The 25,431-nt window shown below is 43.6% G+C and overlaps 3 protein-coding genes and 3 non-coding genes across 6 annotated transcripts; 4 read left to right on the top strand and 2 right to left on the bottom strand.

The window, feature by feature from the left end:
• Window positions 1-87: 87 nt before the first annotated feature.
• Window positions 88-2,473, bottom strand: LOC139653921 (zinc finger and BTB domain-containing protein 3-like). The gene is made up of 2 exons (XM_071530932.1): window positions 1,680-2,473; window positions 88-1,162 (listed from the first exon to the last, which is right to left on the bottom strand). The coding sequence occupies exons 1-2, from the start codon at window positions 2,471-2,473 to the stop codon at window positions 88-90; spliced, it is 1,869 nt and encodes a 622-aa protein (XP_071387033.1).
• Window positions 2,474-3,489: 1,016 nt separating this feature from the next.
• Window positions 3,490-7,670, top strand: LOC139653911 (tRNA 2'-phosphotransferase 1-like). The gene is made up of 7 exons (XM_071530922.1): window positions 3,490-3,555; window positions 5,147-5,228; window positions 5,740-5,909; window positions 6,912-7,089; window positions 7,174-7,230; window positions 7,336-7,446; window positions 7,530-7,670. The coding sequence occupies exons 2-7, from the start codon at window positions 5,174-5,176 to the stop codon at window positions 7,550-7,552; spliced, it is 594 nt and encodes a 197-aa protein (XP_071387023.1). The 5' UTR covers window positions 3,490-3,555; window positions 5,147-5,173; the 3' UTR covers window positions 7,553-7,670.
• Window positions 7,671-8,946: 1,276 nt separating this feature from the next.
• Window positions 8,947-23,917, bottom strand: LOC139653902 (fermitin family homolog 3-like). The gene is made up of 15 exons (XM_071530914.1): window positions 23,776-23,917; window positions 22,216-22,340; window positions 21,349-21,582; window positions 17,458-17,574; window positions 15,837-16,005; window positions 15,509-15,611; window positions 15,170-15,277; window positions 13,297-13,431; window positions 13,131-13,177; window positions 12,581-12,705; window positions 11,528-11,634; window positions 11,026-11,247; window positions 10,511-10,635; window positions 9,733-9,874; window positions 8,947-9,127 (listed from the first exon to the last, which is right to left on the bottom strand). The coding sequence occupies exons 2-15, from the start codon at window positions 22,337-22,339 to the stop codon at window positions 8,948-8,950; spliced, it is 1,938 nt and encodes a 645-aa protein (XP_071387015.1). The 5' UTR covers window position 22,340; window positions 23,776-23,917; the 3' UTR covers window position 8,947.
• trnaw-cca (transfer RNA tryptophan (anticodon CCA)) lies at window positions 16,121-16,192 on the top strand. Its single transcript has one exon. It is a non-coding gene; the product is annotated as a tRNA-Trp (tRNA).
• On the top strand, window positions 17,938-18,009 carry trnaw-cca (transfer RNA tryptophan (anticodon CCA)). The gene has a single exon. It is a non-coding gene; the product is annotated as a tRNA-Trp (tRNA).
• Window positions 18,703-18,774, top strand: trnaw-cca (transfer RNA tryptophan (anticodon CCA)). Its single transcript has one exon. It is a non-coding gene; the product is annotated as a tRNA-Trp (tRNA).
• Window positions 23,918-25,431: the final 1,514 nt, after the last annotated feature.

Here is a 25,431-nt window from a genome sequence, read left to right as displayed (position 1 = left end):
ATGGCGTGAAGAGAGTAAAGGTTAGAATTAGGGAGTGAATGTAGTCAGTGAAGGTCCTCACAAGTATAGAAATACAGATGTGTGGTGTTAGCTGAGAGGTGGTGGTGGTGGTGGTTGTGGCGGCAGTGGGGGCTCCAGGTCGGCCTTGCTGCGTTTGGCCGGCAGGCTGTGGTCGTGGGCTTTGCGGATGTGGCGATACAGGTCGCCCGACTGCGTGTAGCTCCGGTAGCAGTAGCGGCACTCGTACGGGCGTTCCCGCGTGTGCACGATGGCGTGGCGCCTCAGCGTGTACGTGCACGAGAAAGTCTTTCCACACACGCCGCACGTCGGGACATCTTCCACAAAATTCCCCATGGGGTCCTGGAAGTCCTGGAAGTACGCGGGGGGGGTGGAATGCTGCTGGGCCGCGGACGGAGGGAAGAGGGAGGTGGCGAAGGAGGAGGGGTCCTGGGAGGAAGGCCCGGCACCGGAGGACGAGGAGGAAGGCGAGAGAGGGAAGGAGTAAGACTCGTTGGATTGGGAGGCCATTTGTAAGAGGCCCTGCGGGTGGGAGGGGAGATACTGGGGGCTGTTCAGCTCCTCCTGCTGGATGTCGTCGTCAAACTCGTCGTCTACTTCCATCACCGGTTCTCCCTCTCTCTCCTTCTCCTCCTCCAGCTCTTCGTCAGATATCACGATGGCCTCCACCTTTACTTTCACGTTCTCTCCATCGCTCTCCACCCCCTCCATCCTCACTCTGCCCAGAAGGGGGTCAGATCTGCGCGACGCTCCCGTCTCCCACTTGGGTCTTGTAAGGGTTTGGGCCTGGGGAGTCGGGTGGAAGTCCGGGTTTTGGTGTTGGAGCGATATAGGGTTGTGGATTTGGATCTGGGGGCGTGTACGCTGAGCCGGCGAGTGCGTTGGGTTCACCTCCAAGCGCGAGGGCAGTGATTGTGCGTGGATTAACATGAGCATCTGTTGCCCTGCGCCCAGTGTGCGTCTGTGGTCGCTGTCTGAGGGTATCCTAATGGAGTCGTCGTCCCGGGGCAGTCGGGGGACTTCCTGGTGGGGGCTAGGGGGCAGGCTGGAGTTCGAGGCGACCACTGACCGACAACCGGCCTGACTCACTGGCACCAGGGAGGAAGAAGAAGAAGAGGAGGAGGGCTGCTGGTTACTGCTGAGGCTGGAGAATGAGAGAAAAAGAAGGGGGATGTGATCTGGTGACTCCGTAACAACTAATCATAGAAAAAAGTCCAAATTGTTCATCAGTATAAGGAGAAACAACATGGCATATACAGTAGAACAGGGTTAAAATGAGGGTACGGCAATTTTTTTTAACCCCTACTGATTTTTTTGCTCTAAAGATCAGCCAATATCAAATTTCAATTTGAAGTGGAATTATAACAAAAATGATACAGTACTTATTATGCAGTACTATTATGTAGCATGGACAGATGGCAGTGAATGTGATAAACTTTTTTTTTCACTTGCACTGTAACACACTGTGTCCAGGCTAACAAACGATACGAACTGCTGAATTTCTCACTTTGCTGGGTTTGAGTTAAAAAATACTCTACAGACACACACACACTTTTGGCCTCTATTCTGCTTTGGAGTATTTAGAGTGAATAGCTGTTGATGGCCAAATGACCTGAGCTTCCCTAGTTAGAACAGTCTTGAAATCCATAACAGTCCCGTACCTGTATGTCTCAGTGGTGCTGCAGGGGCTGCAGAGGGCCGGGCCCTCTCCCTGACCCCCAGGCCCCAGCCTGGCTTGACCTCCAGAGGCAGGGGCAGACAGTCCTGCGGCGAGCCCCTGCACCAGCTCTCCCCCCGGGGGCAGAGGAGGGGCGTCCATGCCTGGCTGGGTGGTATCGGCTAGGTCGGGGCTCAGAGGGGTCTGCGCTCGTGCCTGTGGCGACCCGGGACCGACCCTCCTCTCTGACTTCACAGAGTCCGACTGACTCCGCACTGCCGCTATGGATACTGATGAAAGCGGCTCCGCCACGGGCACAACATCGCCCCCCCTCGCCCTCCCCATCCCCATCTCTGTCACATTCCTCGCTCCGGCGCTCTCTTCAGAACGAGTGCTGTCCGCTTCAGCCAGAGGCCCTTGTCTCTGCAGCCGCCTCTTGCACACTCGCACCACCTCGTTCATGTGCAGGAAGCTGGCTGCCGCCAATATGTCCTCCACTGGCAGAGGGGCCTCCAGCTGCAGTACGCCCTCATACACAAAGTCCAACAGCAAGCCGAAGGCGGCTGCCGTGACGATGTCGCCGTCCAGCGTGACGGAGCTGCCGGAACCGTTTCCGCCGGCGCCCCCCGGAGAGTCGGAGTAGAACATGTGGAAGAAAGGCGAGCAGGAGGCCAGGACGGCCCGGTGAGCCAGGAAACGTGATGAGCCCACCTGGACGGTACAGTCGCACAGGAAGCCCCTCTGGCGCTGGGAACGCAGAGCTGACAACAACTGCTGAGAATGCTGGGGGAACTCCATGACCTGGGACAGAGAGAGACAGAAACAGAGAGAAAAAAAGAGACAAAGAGATAAAGAGACAATGCTGCTGTCATTGTGATATGTCACTACAGCTTTGGGAGTACAATAACACAGTTTACACAGCTTAACAAACTGAACTTAAGAGAGAATGTTAGACTGATAGGAACAGCACGAATACTTTAATTAAGCAGGACACTCACTGAAGGACAGGTAGGGTCTCTCTCTCTCTCTGAAAGATGTTTGATTGACAGCTGCCCGTCACGTGTCTTCAAAATGTTGTCCTCCTATACGTTGCCATGGTGACGTAGGCCCTTGTCCCAGTCTCTCACTAGAAGACAGCGAAGGCGTCCAGATGAGAGAAAAAATAGCAAAATCCAAGTAAGCCATGCATTATAGAAAACAGGTTTCTAGTGGTCGAGGCTGTCCAACAAAACAGCTAACGTTAGCTGCCTGTCTGTCAAGCCCATGTATGCTAACACATTAACTAGCTAAGTTATCTCACTCCCTCTATAAAATTACAATGTCGCCTGCTCTACACTTTCATGATTAGGTTTATCGGGGTGAGTTGTAACTTATCGTCTGTGACACAACACATTTTCTCATGTTCAGGAATATTTCTTACCTGCAGCTGCTGTCTGCTGTTTCCAGGAGAAAATGCAGCTTCCTCTGTGGTGGCGAGGTTTCCTCAGCGCGAGCCACCACAGCGCCACCTACTGGCGGGAAGCTCGAATAAACAGGAAGTGGAGCTTGCACGTTTGTCGACCAAGGAGGTTGTTGACAAGTAAGATATTTTATTATTGGCCGTATTCGTCTGTTTGTAGATAGCGTGACAGTTTTGAATATCAAAAGTGATCTTTTGCAATGGGTTTGAGCTATTAAGTGTCGACTGCTACATAGAAAACACTGTTTGGTGCAAGATATAGAGCTCTACAACAGCTATAAATTCAAAGCACAGATCCATGCCATGGACTGACTGAATGAGCTGCCTTGGAATGGACAGTGACAGAAGAAGAGGAGGAGGAAGAGGAGGAGGAGGAGGGAGAGGAGGAGGGAGAGGAAGGAGAGGAAATCGTGGTGGAGAGGTGAGAAACTGTACGTTCATAAAGAGTGATATTGTGTGTTTACTTCTTACTTCTGACTCCTCTGTCAGTGGTTTATAAAAGCAGGCGATGTTAACTCTTGGGTCTGGTACGGAAGAGGATTAGGGCCACGTGAAAAATTTATTTGAGTTCTGAGTTTAAACTCAGAATTCTGAGATTAAGAATAAAGAGAATAAAGTCAGAATTCTGGGAAAAAAGTCAGAATTCTGACTTTAATCTCAGAATTCTGACATTAAAGTCAGAATTCTGACTTCTGAGAAAAAAGTCAGAATTCTGAGATTAAAGTCAGAATTCTGACTTTAAACTCAGAACTCAAATAAATTTTTCACATGTGGCCCTAATCCTCTTCCGTAGTCTGGTGTAGTCAAGGGCCTAAAAATAATTAATTGGAAAAAGACGTTACAAAATCAAACCAGATTACTCTTCTCTTCATGGCTGACTGGTCAGATGTCTCTGATGCTTATGCAGAAACTAAACTACAACATCTGTACTCCGTAACGAATGTGTTATCAAATACAACAAAGTAAAATACTTCAGTCAAACATAAATAAGTACAAGTAAAATTGCTGATTACCGAAAATACGTACATTACATTATTATTAATTATATATAAAAGCATTACATACAAAAAAAGCTACTCAGTTACAGCAACAAGAGTAATTGTAATTATTTACTAATACTAGTAGCTGTAGTAGTATTAGTAATAGCTGTAGTTGTAGTACTGCACCACACAACTTTGTTCATCTTGTGAAGATGTGTAGCTTCTGAAAATTAAGCTAACATGGACCATAGACACACCTTGCTAAAAAAAGAAAAGTGGAACTCAGCAAAGTGGAACTCACTGTGTCCCTTTGCTTTTCCCCTCTTTCCTCTTACTTTTCTCTTCTGATGCCAGATTATGAACTTTTTAAGTATTTCTGCTCTAAGATTTTCCATTTGTGATATGACAGAGTTGCTGCTCCCGCTGTCCCCACACACACCCCACCCCACTCTGACATCTCCTCCCCCCTTTACCTTCTATTTTCCCTTAATAAAAGATATCACCTTTGATATCTTAAAAATAATGCACCCCCTGTATTGTTTTCATTCTGTAAGTGGCTCTACAGCCAACAGCTGGACATACAATGTTGTAGAGAAAATATCAAATCTGTGTTGTATCTATAGTTGTTTTTATGTTTTTATCATATCAATTGTTTGTGTGTTTTTGCAATTTAAATGCTGTTGTCAAACTGAGAAATGAAAGTGGAACTGCTGTGGTACATTTACCTCATCCTGATGTCACATCATGACCTTGGAATAATAAGGTCCCATCTGACATTTTAGTCAAAAATAAGTTATTTATATAATCCAGCTCTGAAACATGTCTTAACATGTTGCTGAATATAGATTGGATAAGTATGTGATTGAGACAGAATCACACTTGATTTAGACAGAGGATGTATGAGTATCGTTCCTACATTGTTATATTTGACAGAAAACTCTGTCTGACCAAGGTTGGGGGGGTGTATTCTGACCAGTGGTACAGACAGTTAGAGCTGAGTGTGTCTGTTATGAGTTGTGCCTCCTCTACCAGGACAGAGATGTCCGCCTGTCAAAGTCCATGTCCTACGCTCTGCGCCATGGAGCCAACCAGATGGCTCTTCAAATGAGTGCAGGTGAGACGCTCACAAACTGGTCTAGGTAAACACCAAGATCACTTTGTATTGCTGCTACTGCTTCTGACACTATTTTGATGGCAAGCGTGGGTCTAAGATGGTTTTGTTTTTTCAATTTAATACCTACATAGTTAATGAGACATTTGAGCCATTTGGTTTAGGAGCCATAGTTGAAGTTACCGATAAGATAAGATAGCACTTTATTAATAAAATATAAATTCAGGAATAAATGTCTAAAAATAGATGTGATAATTTGGTACCCGTTTACTTTTTTGGGTCTTACTAAATATTTACATGACCCTGTGACCTGACCTTTAACCCTACTGTACATTGGTATTCTTATTATTAGTTCTGTGACTGTGGCCCCAGGGGTCAAAGGTTATCTTCACGCCAGATTGTGCCTGGATAGTTGTTTTACAATCCAGCAAATGAATCATATGTTACATCAGTCTGATATGAAGCTGCTTAGCTGATGGAATGTGACCGTAACCATGACAACTCTCATCCACAGATGGCTTCCTGTTTGTGGAGGACCTCCTGGCTCACCCGCAGTTCCGCTCCTACTCATTGGAGGACGTGGAGAGAGTCGTCGCCACCAATGACAAGCGGCGCTTCAAGCTCCGCCCCCACCCGGAGGACGGCCGTCTGCAGATTCGAGCCAATCAGGGCCATTCGGTACAGGTAGGTGGAGCAGGAGATCTCAGATGAGTCTCAGGTATTTCTGCAGAGACACATGCTGACGTCTGCAAAGAGAATTGAGGGAGGATATTTGATTTCCACAGCACTCTGGCCACTGATGCACTGTGCATATGCCAGGATTTGTTATCTCCCCGGGTTTACTCTGCATTCAGCATTGCATGTTTATTCAATTTACAAAGAAATTGCCTTTGATTGGATAGAAAAGGTTTCCTCTCCCTAGAGTGGACCGACTCTCATCATTAGTTTCCATGCGGGGAGAATTGCTGTCTGATAAATGTCTCGACTGAGAAGTCACATTTTTAATCCTACAATAAGAGATGAGTTTTCATTTGAGGGAGTGTTGCGTCTGTTCATCTCTGGCAAGGATATAGAACCAAACCCCAACAATGAGAGAGAGAGCGAGAGAGAGTTTACACATCTATTATGTGTCTATACATTTAGATCCTTAAAGGTCAGGATTTGCAGATGGAAAATAAACTTTGCGACTTTCAGATCCCACCACAACTCAAAACACAGCTCCATTTTGCTCCATTGGGTGCAAACAAATGTAATCAAACCATTTACAAGTTCAAAATAGCAATTTAAATCTCATGTTCAGCTGACATTTACAGTCTGCTCTTGTGTCAAATAGCTCTGTCAATCAATTTGAAAGGGAAAAACAACTTGCAATGCAGTAAAGTAAGCATGAAGTGTTCTGGAACTGTTTCTTTAAAAAGCTGCTTGTAGTCGTTCTGCGCTACCAGATCTCCTGAACTAATTAAGCGCCAAAATTGTCATCCCAGGCAGATGTTCTTGACCAGGAAGGAGGAAAATAATCACTTATCTGGGCTCATGCTGCCTTCAATTGCTGTGGGAAATCCTGTTATTGGAGTTGAGAGCACATGAATGACCCAACACAGTCATAGGAGTTTATGAGGAGCACTTCATCATGAAGCATACCCCCCACTCTAAATGTGTTGTTATTGTTGTTGTTGTTGTCTTCAGGTAACGGATCTGGAGCTGAAGCCGGTCCTGGCAGGTTCTCCAGGCTGTCCTGGTGAGGCGGTTCACGGCTCCTACCTCCGCAGCTGGAGCTCCATCCAGCAGCAAGGCCTCAGCCGCATGAAGAGGACACACATCCACCTGGCTGCAGGCCTGCCAGGGGAGGACGGCGTCATCAGCGGTAAGCTCTGCGTGTGTGTGTGTGTGTGTATGTGTGTGTGTGTGAACATTTAGGTAAATCAATCCTTTGCCTGTTTTCCACCAGGCATGAGGAGAGACTGTGACCTGGCCATATTTATTGATGTCCCCAAAGCTCTCGCCGGTAAGACCAGCTGCTAATGATGACTAATGCTAACCAACACACTCAATACTGTGTGTGTGTGTGTGCAAGCAACTCTCTCACACCTGTGTGTATCTGACTATATAGATGGTATTGAGTTCTTCTGGTCAGAGAACAGTGTGTTGCTGACTCCAGGCGATGCAGAGGGCAAACTGCTGCCCAGATACTTCAGCCGAGCCTTGAGACTGAGGCCTACAAGTAAGGACAACTTTAAGTTTTCTTGAAAGATGGATGGAAAACTCATTTTTTATTCATTCATTCATTCTCCTCTTGTGTTTCAGGGAGCATCCTGCCGCTGGAATAGCCGCAGAGAATCCCGTTCTTTTCATTGGTCGCTGAAGGCCTCGGCCAACTGTGCCAGCAGCCCCCGGTTGGCCGGTCTTTGCTGCTAGTTCCCATGGAAACACTTCTTGTTTGGGAGGAGAATCCTAATGTGGAGGTCTTGGTCTACCAAGCAATAGGACAATACATTCAGACCGCATCCACAGCAATCTGTCATTCATACGTTGTTAGAAGTCATCACTGAAAGGATCTTGGGGCTTAAAATGACAGAGGATTGCCTCAGGAAAGCATCGCTCATTTTCTCACTTTTTATTTATCAAGTACACAGACTTTGTTTTCGTTACTGCATTGTTAGTGATAGAATATTACATCCATCTTACTTCCAAGATAATTTTATCAAGCTTGAAAAGTGGAAGAGACAGACTGAATAAGGCAACAACACCCCAGGGCCTTAAAGACAGGAACATCTAAAGCCAGATGTTTCTATTGTCAGTAAGTGGGGAAAGCAGAGGATGCAGAAACAGGCAGACGCTGTGGTTTTAGTTAACGGACTGCCTTAACTGTCTCTCTAAGATATGAACACACACACAAACACACACAGCATGCCGGGGGAGATAATTGGTTAGAAGCTTCCTGTGTAGGAAACAGACACAAATTGCCACCATATGCCATAAGGACACAAAGTGCTGCAAAGAAAATGCAAATAGGAATCAATTCTGATTCTATGAGTGAACACCTCAACGCAGAATAAAGACTGACTTGCTGTATTTATTTCAATAAACATTTCTTTATTCATCTGTGATAAACATTTGATTTCTAAGTATATTTGTGGACCTTGTGTATATTGTTGACACTTGACAAACAGCTGTTGTAATCTGCCGTTCATTTCTAACTAAATGCCTTACAGTAATCAAGTGAGCGTCTTACAACAATATGGCTACAGCTGTGGTAGAGCTAATACTCTGGATCCTGACCAACACTGATTACAGTTCCTGATGCTTTACATTGACATCAACTCTGCTCATCTTGGATCGGGGGTCTAGCACTTTGGCCCAGCAGCTCTCCATCCTGATAGAGCTGCTAAAGGGAAAGGGAAGTAATCATGAAGACCACCAGAGTCTTGAACAGTCTGAACCAGTTTGGTCTTCCATCCAGCTAGCTTATAAATACAAGTGTAAGTGAATAAGAGAAAGCTTAGGTCAGAATAAACAAGTTTACTTGAAATCTCCAAAAATCAAAGGATGGATGGATTGTGGGTTACGATGCATTTCCACAGGAACAGAATATCTGCTGTGTTGTACTGGTCTGATCTTCTTATGGCTGTCTAAACGGGGAAATCCCACTCGATGTGGTTTCCCACTGTTCAGACACACAGGAGAAGATCTGATGTGAGCCAGGAGGATTCAGATGGAGCTCTTCAGAGAGCTTCGTGGCCACCGGTCAGCTTGTGGAAGAGCTCCTCGTTCAGCGTGTCGCTCTTGTCGCGACTGCGCGTCGACATGAAAATGTAGCCTCCGATAAACTCGTGGACGATTTTGCAGTCGGCGGTCACGCAGCTGAAGGCGATGTTCACATTCCCATCAAACTCAATGGCCACCTGGAGGGGTTGGAAACACACACACACACACACACACACACACACAAAGGAGAGGAAGAGATATGAGATACTTTTAGTGCTCAGAAAAATGTTGCACTTGTGTTGTGAAATGGCAGATAGCAACAAAATAAAATGTCGAGGTTATGTTAGAAGTTGCACAGCTCTGCACTTTTAGAACTGTAACTCTCCTCAACTACTAACAGTGGGTGTTTAACAGAGTTGAAGATGTCAGTAAACTCACTCCCATGTCAGCAGTGACACCACCGAGCAGGGTTGGAGTTATTTTTAGTGCAGTGCTGGACTTCAGGCTTGGTCTCAGAGCGGATTGCCAAGGTCTTGGTCCTCAGACTTGAGTCTACTTTGACTCACTAGTGACTAGCAGTGACTCAGTTTATTTGAATTTTTGTAGATTGCAAAAAACATGTTTTCTCCACCCCCTGTATTAAGCTGTTATGACAAATACAGTAGAATGATCACATAATATTTTCTTTCCCATTGAATGCCCTGGACTGCTTCACCTGAAAGGAAGCTTTAGTGCTTTAGTGCATGAGAAACAGCATTAAGCACCACAGATTCATGGAAAACAAGGTGGAAATATTCCTGACCTGTCGTATGTCCCAGTTGACGTTCCACTGCCTCATGTTGTTGTAGCGCCAGGTCTTGACCACATCTCCCACCCCCAGGTCGATGCGGATCAGACGGTTGGGGGCGATGCCCAGGACCTCGTCTTTACGGCTGCCCTTGAACCTGTCGGGTCAAACCTCTCATTATTTCATTTCCTTGCTGTAACAAAAGACAGAGCTCTGTGAGAATACCACTGACTTGTAAGTCTATACGTGGAAATCCTGGTTCACCGGTTGGATACGTCTCCTTTGTTTCTATTTGTTGCCGACTATCATGTAAAAACATTAAAATACTAGGTTTCTAGGTCTCACAAACTAGGTTTGTGAGACAAAGAAAAAAAGCAAAAGTTTAACCAGCACTATTTGTCAGTAATTCATCTTCAACATTGCAGTGAGGATAGTGACTAGCACAGTTCCAGGGTGAGTGCAGGGGGTCTTAATAATGGTAAGTTTTCTGTGCCTCTCAACACTTTTGTTCTTTCCACAAAAACAGAACTATTTTGTTAGCAAATGTCTTAAGATGACCCATCACTTTAATAGTAACTTTACATTTATGTCAAGTAGCATTTTGTGGCAGTAGGTGTTTGAAACAAATGGCCATATCAACCAAGTCACACTGAATCTTGTCTTGATAGGTCTACATTTTGTGCCAAATTAGATTTGAACTGGCATTAAAAAAGGTTTTAGAAAGCTTTAGATTGAACCCAGAGACACTGTGTGTTATATCAGTGTTTACATCCCAGATCCCTCTTCTAGCTACCTGACTACGACGTATGACATGCCAAAGTCGGGCAGAGCCTGCCAGATCTGCAGGAAACGCATCAGGGCGTCGGTCAGTGAGAGCTGAGCCAGGTTCTGGTAGGCCTCCAGGATACGAGGGGTCAGCTGGAGGGACAGGCACAGGGTAAAGGGGTCAGATGTAATTAGACAGTTGATTAGTAACCTTTATTCTGCCTGGAGCACAAGGTGGGCAGGGGCTGCAGGGACTAGCAGGACCGTCCAATTAGTTCAATTCTATCCAGAAAGGTCACTGAATCCATTTGAAATGGTAATTTGGCCCAGGTCTAAATGTGATAAACAGCATGTGGTAACAAAATGGGGGAGATTGGTGTGATCCAACAGTCCAAACTCTAGTCTCTGTGGAAATACATCTGAGGAATGTTCTTTTAACATTATTCTGTGTGTGTGTGTGTGTGTGTGTGTGTGTGTGTGTGTCTGTGTGTGTCTGTGTGTGTGTGTGTGTGTGTACAACTGCCTCCTCTCCTGCCCTTGTACCTGTTTGGCCTTGTACTTCTTGTGGTAGCGCGGGGAAACCAGGCTGTGGGTGTTGATGCTGTCGTCGGTGGCGGGTGCGTTGCCGTGGGAACCGGAGTTGGTCTTCTGCATGGCCAGGAAGGAGCGGATACTCTGGATCTCATTCTGGAAAGTGCTGTCTGCCAGGCTCTTCCCTTTGGAGGCCAGCCGACACGCAGCCATCCACTGGGCATACTGCTGCTCCTGGAGGGAGGGAGGGAGAGAGAGAGAGAGAGAGAGAGAGAGAGAGAGAGAGAGAGAGAGAGAGAGAGAGAGAGAGAGAGAGAGAGAGAGAGAGGTGAGATAGAGAAAGAGGGGAGATGACAGAGAGGAGGCGGATGTGACAGGGCATCACACAGAGAGATGAGGAGAGGGAGAAAAGTAGATAGGGGGTTAGAGAGCTGGGAGGGTGTGTGTGTGTGTGTGTGAGAGAGAGAGAGAGAAAGAGAGAGAGAGAGAGAGAGAGAGTGTGTGTGGAGCTCACATTCTCACAGCGCAGATAGACTTCGTTCATGCCCTCAGGCGCTGGAATCAGGAGCCGGATGAGGAACTTCTGTCCCGTCACGTTGACGTCTGGAGCCACCTCACATCCTGTGTGCAGGACAAATGGAACAGTGCTTTGATTTGATAAAGTTACTTCACTGGCAGTTATGAGACGGACTACAGAGGAGTGTGGTAGGAAAGATGGCAGAGTGATAAGGGCGTGTGACAAAGGTGCTGAGTCACATTTGAACCTACAATGTCACAGAATCTTTTTTTTTACATGAGAGCCCTGTAGTTGTTCATAGTGCCGGTCTAGGATCACCAGTCAGGTCACATGTCTTCATTAACTTAAGACTGGAGGAAAAGTGCTGTCAGTTAAGCTCGTCTGCTGACTGTCAGGCTTTATACCATATATGGAAAGCTGTTTGGTTGGTTATCAGCTCACTGAGCTCTTTATATAGTTAAGTGAGACAGTGATAATGAAAGCGTGTGTGTTTCTGTTATGAGGTTTTATCATAACCTTATAAATTACAGCTCCCTCATTTCAGGCTGCAGTGAATATAGCATATGGTACGTTATGAGCAGTGATGGAGTGGTAAATCATGTGGTAAGTCATTATAAGGCAAACAGACACCATTATAAATAAAAATCAGTTCTAGTTTCAGAAATTCATTTATGTATACTTTATAAACCCTATCTTCATATAACTTATGTCAATTTGATAATACTTGGTATGATGCATACAAAAACATTCATGTCAGGCTAAAAAGGCGGGTCAAGTTAACTGAGTTAAGTGGGTTTACCCTCCACTGCATCCCTGGTTATGTAAAAACACTAATACTGTGAGGGAAGAAGAGGGAAACTGGGCCAGTTAGGTTCATTTTGCTGCCATGCAAATTTTCTAGCTACGCTGTAGATACAGGGAATGACAGCTGTAATCTGAACCACTAGTGGCTCCATTTAATAATGTATGACACAGTATATGTTGCATTTCTTAGTGGGTTCATTACTTGTGACTGAGCTGTAATATATCCATCTGGAATATATTTGCTACCTTTGAGGTTAATCTGTTGAATGGGCTCTCCGATGCTCTCCTCCTTGCTCTTGAAGTAGGAGATGGAGGTATCCTGGAACTTGAACCAGTACTGCTTGTAGCCCTTCAGAGTCAACCTCTTAGGCCTGAAACACAGTCACACCGCTACAGGCTGGGCTTCACATAAACATCTTGATGCTAAGTACTCATATCTCCAAAAAGTCAGTTTTTCAGGACAAAGCTGGTTGATTTCTCCCATGTGCACCCATGCAATTTTTGCATTTGACTGTGCTTTTTCACTATGGTTTGGCATGGTACTATTGTTATGAAACATTTTCTACACATGGAGGACTGATCTGTCATTTACAGTGAGAAAATTGAAAAATCACAAATATAAGGCTTTGCAGGAAACATGTTGTTTCATTGTAAGCCAATAGAAAAAGACTTAGAAAGATGAGACAAAGCCAAACATCTGCTACATAAGTATGAAAGTGTATGTGTTTGTCTTGGCAGCTGTATTTTGTTCTCAAAGAAGGCACTGTGGACTGTGTGGTCGGAAACTGAAGCTCACCTGAATAACTTCAGATAGTCACTGAGCTCTGGTGCGGTCATGTTTTCCTGCGTGAAAGACAAAGCATTTGAAAACAGAGTGAGGAACTATGAGGAAATCAGCTGCTGTTTCTCAGTCGACCCTCACAACTGACATGTGCATGAAAAGTACATCCAGTATATCTGACCAGCATCTCGGAGGCAGAGCTACTGTCTCCCTCCATCTTGACCTCCAGGGACAGCAGGGCCGACTCCAGGTCCTCCATGGCCGCACTGGAGCTCAGCGTCTGGGGCTCCGACTGGGACACTTTGCTGATGTGGTACTGCATGTGTTTGTGTGTGACAGAGCAGAGAGGAGAAAACACTTTAACCATGTACCAACAAGGTGTTCATTTAAGAATTATGCATGTTACTGCTGCAGACACCTAGAACTTCAAGGAGATTAATTTCTCTAGACTTGAGAAAAACAATGTCTGTCTTTCTCACTGATGTATTCTTACTGGTTATTTTCATTTGGTTCATTTGGTTTTTGAACAGAACAGACAATAGAGAACCCTTTTTAATGTTTTTTAATACCTTAAACTCCCTGCTACTCGTTTCTTTATGATGATGCATTCAACTTTCCTATATACAAATATACTGTATACTGCAGGAATACTCATAATAAGTGTTCATTATGGAATGCACTGTATGATGAAAGCCAAGTCGATGCTTTCTACTCAGTGAAGTGAACTGCCGCAAGTCAAGCTCATCAAAGTCAGAGCTTTTTCTGAGCTCAAGAACTCAAAAGCCACTTCTGAATCCCTGGACAGTTAAATTCTACCAACATTTTACTACTAGCTGACTGATGTTTTTTTTGTTTTTTTTGTGTTTGTTTGTGGTTGTGTTATTTTAGTTTTCTCAGTCTTTGTAAGTTGTTTTGGTGTTTAACAATATGTCAATTGTCACTTTCTTATACTGTCTTTTTATAGAGGGAATATATACCTTTTTACTTTTTATAAATGCTCTGATGACACAATTGTATGTTCTTGCAAAACCCAATAAACAAAGTTAAAAAAAAAAAGAATTCTACCAACATAACACTGGTATCTTAAACCCAACAGATGCATTTATAAAGTTTATCTTTATTTTTGTCAGCTGTGTGGTTTGTCTCAGCTGATCAGTGAACCTGTCAGTGATATAGAATAGACTCTGTGGTGCAACGGTAGTGTGTCTAACTCTAGATCAGAAGATTGTGTGTTCAAATCACGTTAGAGTCAAACTGCATGTATAACATTGTATGCACAACATCATCGATGGGGTCATGAAAGGTGTTAATTTTAATGAAGTTAGTTTTTATGGCCAAGTGAGCTCTTTTCTATAGCAGTATTATCAATTGTAACACAGAGAATATTCTACTGTTCTCAGATAAAACCCAGAGTGTTCTCACAGTCTCCTTTACCATCTTTCCTAATTCATTTTCTATGGAGCAGTACCAGATTTTACATCACATGACATCACAGGTTCCAGTCTTAGCTCTGTGGTTTCTGTTCACATTAATTGCACAGCAGTAGACTATAGGAATGATATGGATTCTTAGATTGGATGGCAGTTGATTGGCATTCTGGTTTAAAGGTCCCATATTATTCAGTTTCCACAATTTTGTTTTCAAATATACTATGGCTCAATGAATTTGGAGACTCCTGACAGGCAGAACCGACGCAGTACTGGACTCTGATTGGCCAACAACAACAGCTCCTTTATTTCAAATGAGGTAAACCTGCTGAGTGGAGACTTTCCAGTTCAGACGTTTCCAGTTCATGCGTTTACTGCAGTTTGTCTGAAACTGCCTTGAAAAAATAATGGATTTTTGAAAAAGCAATATACTTTAAATTCAACCACTCAAACAAAAATAAAATATTAACAATGTCTACATGAAATATCTTTGATCATATATATGTATGTAAATAGAGGAAAATCTGAAATCCTATAACATGGAACCTTTTCATTAGACAAACTGATAGTGTACAAACATTATTATATGTTTTCCAGCCCTCTGAATATATATTATTTCTGGTCTACCTGTAGCGCTCCAAACAGCATCATCTCCTCCTCGGTGCAGTCGATGTCCTCCAGCAGGACGGCCCAGCGGGCCTGCTCATACAGCTGGGTCAGACGCACTGCATCGTACTGGAGGACCGAGGAGAGGAAGGGCAAAAAGAAGAGGAGAGAAGAGAAGGGAAGGGCGAGAGAGGGAGAGGAAAGAGAAGGAAAGGGAAGAATGGGAAAGGAGGGAGGGAGTGAGGGAGGGAAAGGGAGAAGGAACAGCCAATACAAGGTCAGTAATCAGTGCTGCAAGGAGTAAAAAATTATGTGGTGCTACACACACACAGGCATCTACAAACACACACACACACACACCTTGGGCTCCATATCGTAGAAGGCAAAGTACTTGAAGCGGAGCCAGAGTCTGTCATTCTCTTGGACGCCCTGCTGCATGAGAGAACGAGATGAGTCCAACCACCTGAGACAGAGAGAGAGAGAGAGAGAGAGAGAGAGAGAGAGAGAGAGAAAGAGAGAGAGAGATACAGAGAGAGAAACAAGACATAAAAATGATAGGGATATAAAGAGAGTCATTTTTCATTTGTGTGATAATAGGCATAATATACATGTATTCACAGTGTGTACCTCTGTGTGTGTGTGTGTGTGTGTATGTATGTATGTGTGTGTGTGTGTGCAGCAGGTCGACCTGCTGTTGATGTGGGCCTTGTCCACCACGCTGGCTGGCCGGTACAGCTTGGCGACGGCCTCTGGGTTGGGAGGAGGCAGGGAGATGGACAGCATCTTGTAGACGGCCTCCGTCTGGGGCGAGTCAGCGAAGTGAGCCGGCATGCCGTTATACAAGCAGGGCCGGGACACTGGAGGTTAAAGAAGGGGGGGGGGGGGGGGGTGTTAATCATCATTGTTATTATAATTTTGTCAGATGTTTGATCTGTCTCAGCTGATTATTGAACCTGTCAGTAATGTAAAACAGACTCTGTGGCGCAACGGTAGCGCGTCTGACTCCAGATCAGAAGGTTGCGTGTTCAAATCACGTCAGGGTCAAAATTTCTTCTCAAATCAGAACAACTACTCTATGCTGACCCATTGTATGTGAAACTTTGTGGTTCTGAGAATAGTGCTTGATTGCAAGCAGTGGACAGTTCTACAACCTTCAATCAATCTAATGTCAGATCCCCCCCACTGGTTTTGATTTTTCATTGTGGTTGCATTATTTAGGACAGAAATAATGTGAAATCTCAATATGTCAATATTAAACATAAAACAGACTCTGTGGCCCAACGGTAGTACGCAGGTCAAAAGTTGTGCTTCTTCATGGCAGCTCACTGTCACTTTGTGGTTCTTAACAGGAACTTTATAATCGGTACTTTTCATGTTGTCATGGTAACAGCTTCCACAACTGGCAGGTGGAAGTTGTAATGCACCTGTTTCTCAGTGCAGAAGTTGTTACCATGACGATGTGAAAAGGGCCTATTCCTAATAGATAGCGCTATGATAACCTGCCCAGCCCAACCTGCCCTAGATGCAGGTTAGAGGAGCTTGTTGATATGCAGAATATGCTTGTACAAATCAAGATGTTATCAAGGTGTTGGGGTTTGGTGTGGATGGTGAAGAAGAAGAATGACGTAAAGCCTCATGAATTAAATGAGTTGTCTCCCGCTGGAGCTCAGTGCAGCTTTTCAACATCTTGGCGTATGTGTTAGAGTAGTTCTTGATTACAAGCAGTGGACTGATCTGGTTTGGTGGGAGGTTCTACAAAATTCAACCAATCGCATGTTAGATCCCGCCCACTGGTTTTGATGGGTGAGTTTGGCAGATTTAATTATTTCATGGTGCACACACAAGCCAAGCCTGAAATAAATAAATGATTAAATAAATAAATGAATAAATATATAAATAAATTGGAATTGACACATTGAGATTTCACATAATTTTTGTCCTAAATAATGTGACCACAATCAGGAAATTAAATTGCAAATGTGAACATTCAATTTCATTTTAAATGTGGAACAGTTATGCTTTGGAGTGCATGGTAAACTAAATGTCGATGGAGTTTTCATTTTCAGTTTCATTTTGGCAGTAATAATTCATTTTCCAAGATGTAAATGAAAACGAAAATTGGATTATTTCATTTTAATTTTAATTTTGGCAGTTGGTAAAATTGTGGTAATAACTGAAAACTGTGGTCAAGGATTTTAGGCCTTTGCAATGAACTACCAATTAAAAAAAAATGTGAAAAATTCACTGAAGGCCTTCAGAGTGGCTGCTGAACTCGGGCCCTGAATGTGAATGGAGGGTGAGGAGCGTACCTGAGGTGAGGGGAACCTCCGTCAGGTCGTAGATCTCCTCCACCGAGTTTTTATCTTTCTTCTTCTTCTTCTCCTCCACCGGCCGAAGGAGGGAGAGCTCCTCGGGGTGACGGATGTCTGCGGAGGGAGAGGCGGAGGAGGTGAAGGAGCAGATGGATGGAGGCTGAGAGACGAATGAGGTGATGGATGAACACATGACACAAGGTCACGTCCTGCTGAGTTCAGTCTGACAGCGCTCATTCATTCACTTTTCAAACACAAACTGAGCATGCCACTGCTGTAATAAGTCAGAGCATTTTCTGAACTCAAGGACTCAAAAGCTACTTCTGAATACCTGGACAATTCATTTAGCCAATACTACCCAGTGATTTAACTCTGATATCTTAAATCCAACAAATGTATTTACAAAGTTTAGCATCATTTTTGTCAGATGTTTGGTCTGTCTCAGCTGATTAGTAAACCTGTCAGTGATGTAAAACAGACTCTGTGGCGCAACGGTAGCGCGTCTGACTCCAGATCAGAAGGTTGCGTGTTCAAATCACGTCAGGGTCAAAATTTGTCCTTCTTCCTGGGCAGCTCACTGTGTAACTATGTGTGTCTTTGGGGCTGTACATGTATGTAACTGGTTGTTAAGCATCAGAGCTGTGTGTGTAACACTATGGGCTGGTTTCACTGACAGGGATTAACCCTGGTCCTAGACAAAGGCCTTTTTCTTTTTTTTGTCAGCTGAATGGTTTGTCTCAGCTGATCAGTGAACCTGTCAGTGATGTCAAACAGACTCTGTGGCGCAACGGTGGCCTGTCTGACTCCAGATCAGAAGATTGCGTGTTCAAATCATGTCAGGGTCAAAATTTCGTCTCAGATCAGAACAACTTCTCTGGTTCTCAGAGTAGTGCTTGATTGCAAACAATGGGCGGTTCTTAGACATTCAACATATCTAATGTTACTCAATATGTCAACATTAAACATAAAACAGACTCTGTGGCCCAACGGTAGCGCGCGGGCCACAAGTTGTGCTTCTTCGTGGCAGCTCACTGTCACTTTGTGGTTTTTATAATCAGCACTTTTCACGTTGTCATGGTAACAGCTGAAACATTGAGAGAGCTGGCAGCTGGAAGTTGTAATGCACCTGTTTCTCAGTGCAGAAGCTGTTACCTTGACGATGTGAAAAGGGCCTTTTTCTTTTTTTGGTCAGCTGTATGGTTTGTTTCAGCTGATTAGTGAACCTGTCAGTGATGTAAAACAGACTCTGTGGCGCAACGGTAGCGCGTCTGACTCCAGATCAGAAGGTTGCGTGTTCAAATCACGTCAGGGTCAAAATTTGTCCTTCTCTATGACAACTCACTATGCATAACTTTGAGACTCTAAGAGATAGTGTTATGTACCTTTGTGGTTCTTAAGGGTCACTCATGACACACGGTAAATATCACCGTATCAAATTATTGCCTGTTGTGTTAGTAATCAGGTCATAGTCTTCAGGTAAAGCTACTCCATCCTCAATGAGTCTCACAAATTATTCTCAAGAAATTCTACAGGTTGTTGTTCTCTAAAAACATTGCATTTAGTAAAACAAAACAAAAAAAACTGAATGGTGGCATCATGACAGTCACTTAGCCTTGGACATTAGGAATATAATTTTCCACATAGATTCTAAATAATCCTCAATTTTTTACATTGCTCAAAAAACGGAATGAAGTAAGGACTGTGGTCCAGGTAGTCTCACTCTACAGACAAAATCAATGAAAACGCCAAAAAAGCTTTTCCATTCTCTCAAAAAGCTGTGCACCAGCAGCAAGGTCAAATCCAAAACCAGTGACTACTGAGCTGGATGGAAACGACAATTTAACTTGAGAAACTGTGGCACAACGGTAACGTGTCAGGGTCAAGATTTGTGCTTCTGTGTGACAGGTCACTGCCAACTTTGTAGTTATTCTCGAACAGAGCACTATATGCACTTTCAGGTTACCTGTGCTGAAAACCCACACGCATTATGGAATTGCCTGTTGTGTCACTGATCAGGTCATAGGCTTCATTTCAATAGTCTCAGACATCATATTGAGTCTGAGAATTTAACTTGACCCAACTGATACCAGTTTACCTAACTGATTTCATTGCAAAGCCGGACAACGGTAAGTTCTGTGGGACCGTAACACTGGATTTACAATACAGAAGGAATATGAAGCAGGAAACCACAAAATTACAGTGTATAAACTGAGAGCCAGGGGTTTTAATGATATCTCTCTGGATTGGGTGAGGTCTTACCTAAAACCAATCATATAGTGTTGATGTAAATGTTAGTTTGGGCCTCTTCTCTTCCATTTATATATTACTGCCATGAGCTCCGCCTGCAACTGTCACTCATTCTAATATCACATTAAGACAAGACTACGGCTGAAAGCACAGTGACACCTGGACAACATCATCCGATGGTTAGCAGATGACAAACTGTTTCATTCAGATCTCAAGTCAGATCCTCCTGTTTTTTATCATTACAGCCCATGGAACTGAAATAACTAACAAAACTTGTAAACTTGTTATCTTGGCTGCACACTAAACAGCCATTAATTCCGTGACATTACAGGTTAAGAAAAGATGTAAATACTGTCAAACCCCTGCAAAACAGTGATTCAAAACCCACTGCACAAATGCAAAACATGGAATCCATGAGCAGTTTTAAATCCACTGTGAAGAAGTAGATAATGCAAAGACTTACTGGATAAGGGAACATACCTATGTTTTATTTTTTTGAAGTGACAAGCATTCTCCAGTGCTTTTTGCTTGTCTTGTTTGTGTTTTTATCCTTGAAGGTTTTTAATGCGGTTCATCCCTGTGTCTGTTGTTCTTCCTCTTGTATCAGCCACTTGCTGTATTTTAACTTTGATATAAGTCAGAGCTTATTTAATTCTTATCTCTAGTCCCTATAAGCTGCTTTTCTACTGGCAGATTTCATTATTTCCCTCCGCCTGCTGCGTTTTGAAACCTTTCCAGTCTTCTGTCTCCTCGTGGGGATTTCTGCTGAGGAATTGAGACTAAGAAGTGCCAAAATTAGACTAAATGAAAGCATCGGGCAGATGGCGACGGTCTTATTTCTGGTTTTCGAGCATTAGCGTGTGTTATCACAGCCAATTAGACAGCAATATATTAATGAGACACTTTTACACATCTTTAAGCATTGTTGTGAACAGCTATTATAAAACTACCAGTGCAAGACGATGGAGAGGGAAAGGTGAGAAAAGGAAAAGATAGATGGAGTTGGACAGGGATGAAGTGGAGGGTGAACCCACCTAAACTCAGTTTACCCTCCTTTTGATTTGCAGAATAGAGTTTACTCCTTTTTTAGTCTGACATAAATCTAAATTACATAAATTCATGGAATTCATCATGGTAAATGTGGAGGACGAAAATACTGAAATTATTATTTGAAAAGGGCTATTATGAAATGTTAATAAGAATAATATGTTTTAATGGAATATTTCAAAATAAAATGATACATTTAATTATTGACTTATTTAATTATTTATTGATTTAACCATTTTATTTAGTGTAATTTAAAATACAATGGTCCATGGATATAATTATTTATTGATATAATAATTACATTTTGAGTATTTTGGTCCTCCATAGGTAAATGATATCAAAGTGATGTGAACTATATTAAGGGGGAAAGGGCATAAAATAATGTGTTTCTGAAAAAATAATTGGCAGTTTTGGTGCATTATGATGATCACCGACTGGAGGCCATAGTTTACCCTCCTTTTATTTACCACTACATCACTGGAGTTGGATAGGAAAGAAAGAAAGAGAGAAAGAAAGAAAGAAAGAAAGAAAGAAAGAAAGAGAAAGAAAGAAAGAAAGAGAGGGAGAGAGAGAGAGAGATCCTCAGAGACTCACTGAGCACTTGGCAGATGCCCATGATGGTGTGGAACACGGGGCTGGAGAAGCAGGCACGGAGCCTCAGGGTGGCTCCGTTGGGCAGGCCCAGCCTCAGGGGCTTGTGCTGGGTCATGAAGAGCAGCCGGGCGTCAGCGTGGATGCCGCACTTCTCCAGCGTCCAGGACGTCCGCAGCAGCCACTGCTGCTTCTGCTCCCACCACAGAGCGTGGTCCGACCAGTCGCGCTGCATCTCTGCAGAGGGAGGGACACCGGCACGGCTCAGACACAAAATGGCTGTCGTTGCAAACTGTGACAAGTGACAAGCTGCAAGCTGTAAAAGCAGTGCAGAGATCCTTTTCTGTTCAGCCTCTAGTTATCTCAGTGAATATTTTGCCTGTGTCAGGTAGGCTCATAATCAGAACAAGAGCCACTGAGGCAGATGTTCATATCTACAGATTCAGGATCTGCACAGGGCCGCAACAGACTTCCTGTTCCACTGAAAAACATGGACAATTTTAAATCCACTGTGAAGAACTGGCTAATGGAAAGACTTACTGGATAAGAAAACACTACTTATGTTTTAGTTTTTACGTGATAAGCATCAAGTGATTTTTGCTTGTCTTGAACATCTTGAGATCATCCATGAACAATTTTAAATCCACTGTGGAGAACTGGCAAATGGAAAGACCTGCTGGATAAGCAAACGTCCCTGTTTTATCTGAAGCTTTGACAAAAAAATATCAAAACAAATTTTTTTAAGAGCCTTCATGCTGTGTTTGTGTGTGACTATGCAAACAAAGAACATTTAGAACCATCATCATATTCAGTCTGTGAGACTGAAAGAGAAAGAGAGAGAGAGAGAGAGAGAGAGAGAGAGAGACCCACGCATCTTCTCCACCAGCTTGAGGATGACCCCTCCTATGTGGAGGTCAGAGGTCACGCTGAGGGTGAGGGGCGGGGCATCTGCGCCCAGGTCCTCCACCGTGACTGACAGGTCCCACACCGCCATACTGGAAAGAGAGAGAGAGAGAGAGAGAGAGAGAGAGAGAGAGAAAGAGAGAGAGAGGGGGGAGATAGAGGAGAGACAGGAAGAAGAGAGAGGTTTGAGAGACAGGCAGATGCCGAGATAGAGAGAGACAGAGGAATAAAGCAAGAGAGAGAGAGTGGGAGAGAGTGAGCGAATGAAAGAGAGGACAGCCTTGACTTATCAACATCATCATACTGATACCGAAATGCCGCTTTGAATCAAACTGAGTGGATCCTGTAAATGCTCTCTGAAAGATTTATTATATGTCTGACTGTGCTACTCCGTTAGTAATTTGAACACCTACTGTGAGAATTGGAATGAATCACTTCAGTCTGACATGTTTTTACATTGAGTGAGCACATGTTCACTTTAATACATGGGTAAGCTATTCAAATGTCTGAAAATAATAATAATAAATCCCTCCAAAAAGACATAATCCCTTTTAAGTTTGCACAAATCAGAATGTGGCACCTTACAACACCACATACTCTGCCTAGGTTAAACTAAACCTAAAATTCGAGCAGGCTTCCACAGAAATATGAAAAAACAGACGTCAAGATATGACAAATTACATTACTAATTGTTGCAGTAATTTCATTCCAGTGCATAAAAAAATCCTAGTAATGCATAAATGTTTCAATACAGCATATGAGTAATAAACATCTATGAAAACAGTTGCTTTATACTTTATACTTTGACCGACTGGGTCAAAGGGGTCAAGTAAGACAAAGAGAGGCTAGATGGCATGTCAGTCATACTGTGGCCAATCAACTGCTCAAGGAAAACAAAAACTGAACCCCTAGTACCATATCACATGATACTTTGTAAGACTGACACACACACACACACACACACACTGGATGAGCGGGGTTTATTCTGACAAGTCCAGCCTGATGGGCACTTCCTATTTCTGACTTCAACAATCATCAGGGACACACACTTCCGCTTTCAGGCCCGCCCATGGTGAGATGTTCATCCATCACATCCAGCCACCCCCTGTCTGTGTGTGTGTGTGTGTGTGTTTGCTCATGTCAAAGTTCTTACAGTAGGTTATGCCCTATATATTTGTCATTTCAAGAATTAATATCAGAGACATTCAAATGAGAGGACACCCTGCACTCTTAGTCACCTCTCTTTCTGAGGCCTACACTTCTCTCCCTCTTTCTCTGTCTGTTTCTCCATCAGAGGATCGGGACCTAGAGGGGTTTTAGTGTGTAACTGCTGATCTGTGACCAGTTCACCTCTTACTTTATAGTTTGTAAAGTGACGTGACCTGACCAATGATCCTAGATTTGTACATTGAGCCTCTGAAGTCTTATACATGTGGATCCTGGCCTCCTCCTTAAGTCCTATCTTTCTCTCTCCTTTCTCTCTCTCTCTCTCTCTCTCTCTCTCACACACACTTTGCAGGACCTTACCGTCAGCCTTAGAGCAATTTTCGATGAACCCCTGCACTTCTCTTCTCTGATCTCCTGGGTTGTTTCTGCGAAAAAAAGGCGTGCAGCAGGCTACTTTCCTCTGTCAGGCTGGGCAGGTTGTGGTCTGTGTAGCTGTGTCGGTATACTGCTTGCGTCGGTTCTGTCAAGGCGAGAGTGTTCCTCTTTTGTCAGTTTCCGCCAAGCGGAAGTGTGAGAAGGGCTCGGAGTTTGACTGACTAGCTGTGTGTGGTGCTTATTGGGTAATGCGGATCGCAGGGTGTGTGTGTTTGTGTGTGTGTGTGTGTGTGTGTGTCATACAGCAGGAGTGGGAGACTGGATATGAGATATTCAATGGACAATTCACACACATACACCGACACACACACACGTACATTATCACTCTCTTCCCTCTGTCTCTCGCTCTTCCTTTCTTTCACCCACACACACAGACACAACACACACAGTTTAGTCACGTTTGTGTGTTGCAATATCAGTAATGAGCACTTCTATGTTTAGACCCAGCTGTGACATGTTGTGGGAGTAGAGGTAGGAGATGGATGCTAGTTTTATGATATGAAAAAGGACACAAATTCTAGTTTTCATGATATGAAGGTGGAGTTTTTTGTTAGAGGTATAGGCTACAAAGAGGAATAGAGAATGAACTGGTAAAGGTATAGAGTGAGGCTCATTTGCGTTAAAACAAAAATATGTCAAATATTCTGTTGGTCCACATAGTTGATCAACTATGGAGCAACTCCAGATTTTATATCTTGATGTCATCACAGGTTCAACTCTGAGTTCTCTGGTGTTTGGCTTTAGGAAAGAGTTGCTCCTGTCAATCATACTTCTTAGAACTAAAAACCTGAAAGAAACAAAAAAAAAAACTGAAGCGTTTTTTGCTAATTGAGTGGCATTCACTTTTATCCTCGATAGGTGGCGATGAAACCGTATCGTCGGGGCCAGAGAGTAGGCTAATGCTGCCTTCTTGGGACAATAAGTGAAAACTGTATACTACACTCCTCCAACAACATAGGATGTGAAACTGATAAATGTACAGTATGCCTTTCTTCTTGTAATTATGCTACTTTGTATGCATTCTATGTATACTGGTCTTTCTTTATTTTTCCAACCAAAGGGTCCTACTTCACACTACTACTTTGGGAAACCGTTGAAGGTCTTTTAGATGGAATAACAAAATCAACCCTGAATCAAAAGTAGGTTTAGGTGCCTGTTTTATAGAAATCAAGCAGCACAGAGCTACTTTGTGCTGCAGCGGTAGAATGAAGATGATACCCCTGAACGTTGCACCTACAAAATCCTGATTTTCCTAGTCTCCTTTACAACTTTGTTGGGTCTTTCATGTGCGCCCAATTCTTAATTGCAGTATTTCCGACAGCACTTGAAGGAGGCTTTGGCGCTCGATTTCCCATGTAATCTGAGTCGGGGTTTTACTGGGTATCAAATTGAGAATACAGCAACGCCGATGACACCGTTGCATACTTTCTCACTTGGAATTCATTTAAAACCTTTATCCAATCACCATAAGGCCATCTTAATCGTCAATAACACTTTGTGAAGTTTGCTGTTGTGCGGTAGAAAGCCGACACCCCTCGTATATGGAATATTCCAGACGTCACCGTCCAAAACAAAAATGGC

Source organism: Centroberyx affinis, unplaced genomic scaffold (genome assembly GCF_046629955.1).
Source record: "Centroberyx affinis isolate AG114_WGS23_722 - 3 ecotype Tasmania unplaced genomic scaffold, CSIRO-AGI_Caff_v1 ptg001999l_1, whole genome shotgun sequence".
In the NCBI taxonomy this organism is placed as follows: domain Eukaryota; kingdom Metazoa; phylum Chordata; class Actinopteri; order Beryciformes; family Berycidae; genus Centroberyx; species Centroberyx affinis.
Note: the sequence above shows the minus strand (reverse complement) of the source record. Positions and strands in the feature narration are given on the sequence as shown.

Bases quoted from the DNA above. Each gene is read 5' to 3' on its own strand.
- LOC139653921 (XM_071530932.1), bottom strand. From the start codon at position 2,473: ATGGAGTTCCCCCAGCATTCTCAGCAGTTGTTGTCAGCTCTGCGTTCC. The intron at 1,163-1,679 runs GTACGGGACTGT...CTCATTCTCCAG, and splicing joins AGCACCACTGAGACATACAG to CCTCAGCAGTAACCAGCAGC.
- LOC139653902 (XM_071530914.1), bottom strand. From the start codon at position 22,339: ATGGCGGTGTGGGACCTGTCAGTCACGGTGGAGGACCTGGGCGCAGAT. The intron at 21,583-22,215 runs GTGGGTCTCTCT...CTCCCTCTGCAG, and splicing joins CAAGCTGGTGGAGAAGATGC to AGATGCAGCGCGACTGGTCG. The intron at 15,278-15,508 runs GTGTGTGTGTGT...TCGGTCCTCCAG, and splicing joins TCTACGATATGGAGCCCAAG to TACGATGCAGTGCGTCTGAC.
- LOC139653911 (XM_071530922.1), top strand. From the start codon at position 5,174: ATGTCCTACGCTCTGCGCCATGGAGCCAACCAGATGGCTCTTCAAATG. The intron at 7,090-7,173 runs GTAAGCTCTGCG...GTTTTCCACCAG, and splicing joins GGAGGACGGCGTCATCAGCG to GCATGAGGAGAGACTGTGAC. The intron at 7,447-7,529 runs GTAAGGACAACT...CTTGTGTTTCAG, and splicing joins CTTGAGACTGAGGCCTACAA to GGAGCATCCTGCCGCTGGAA.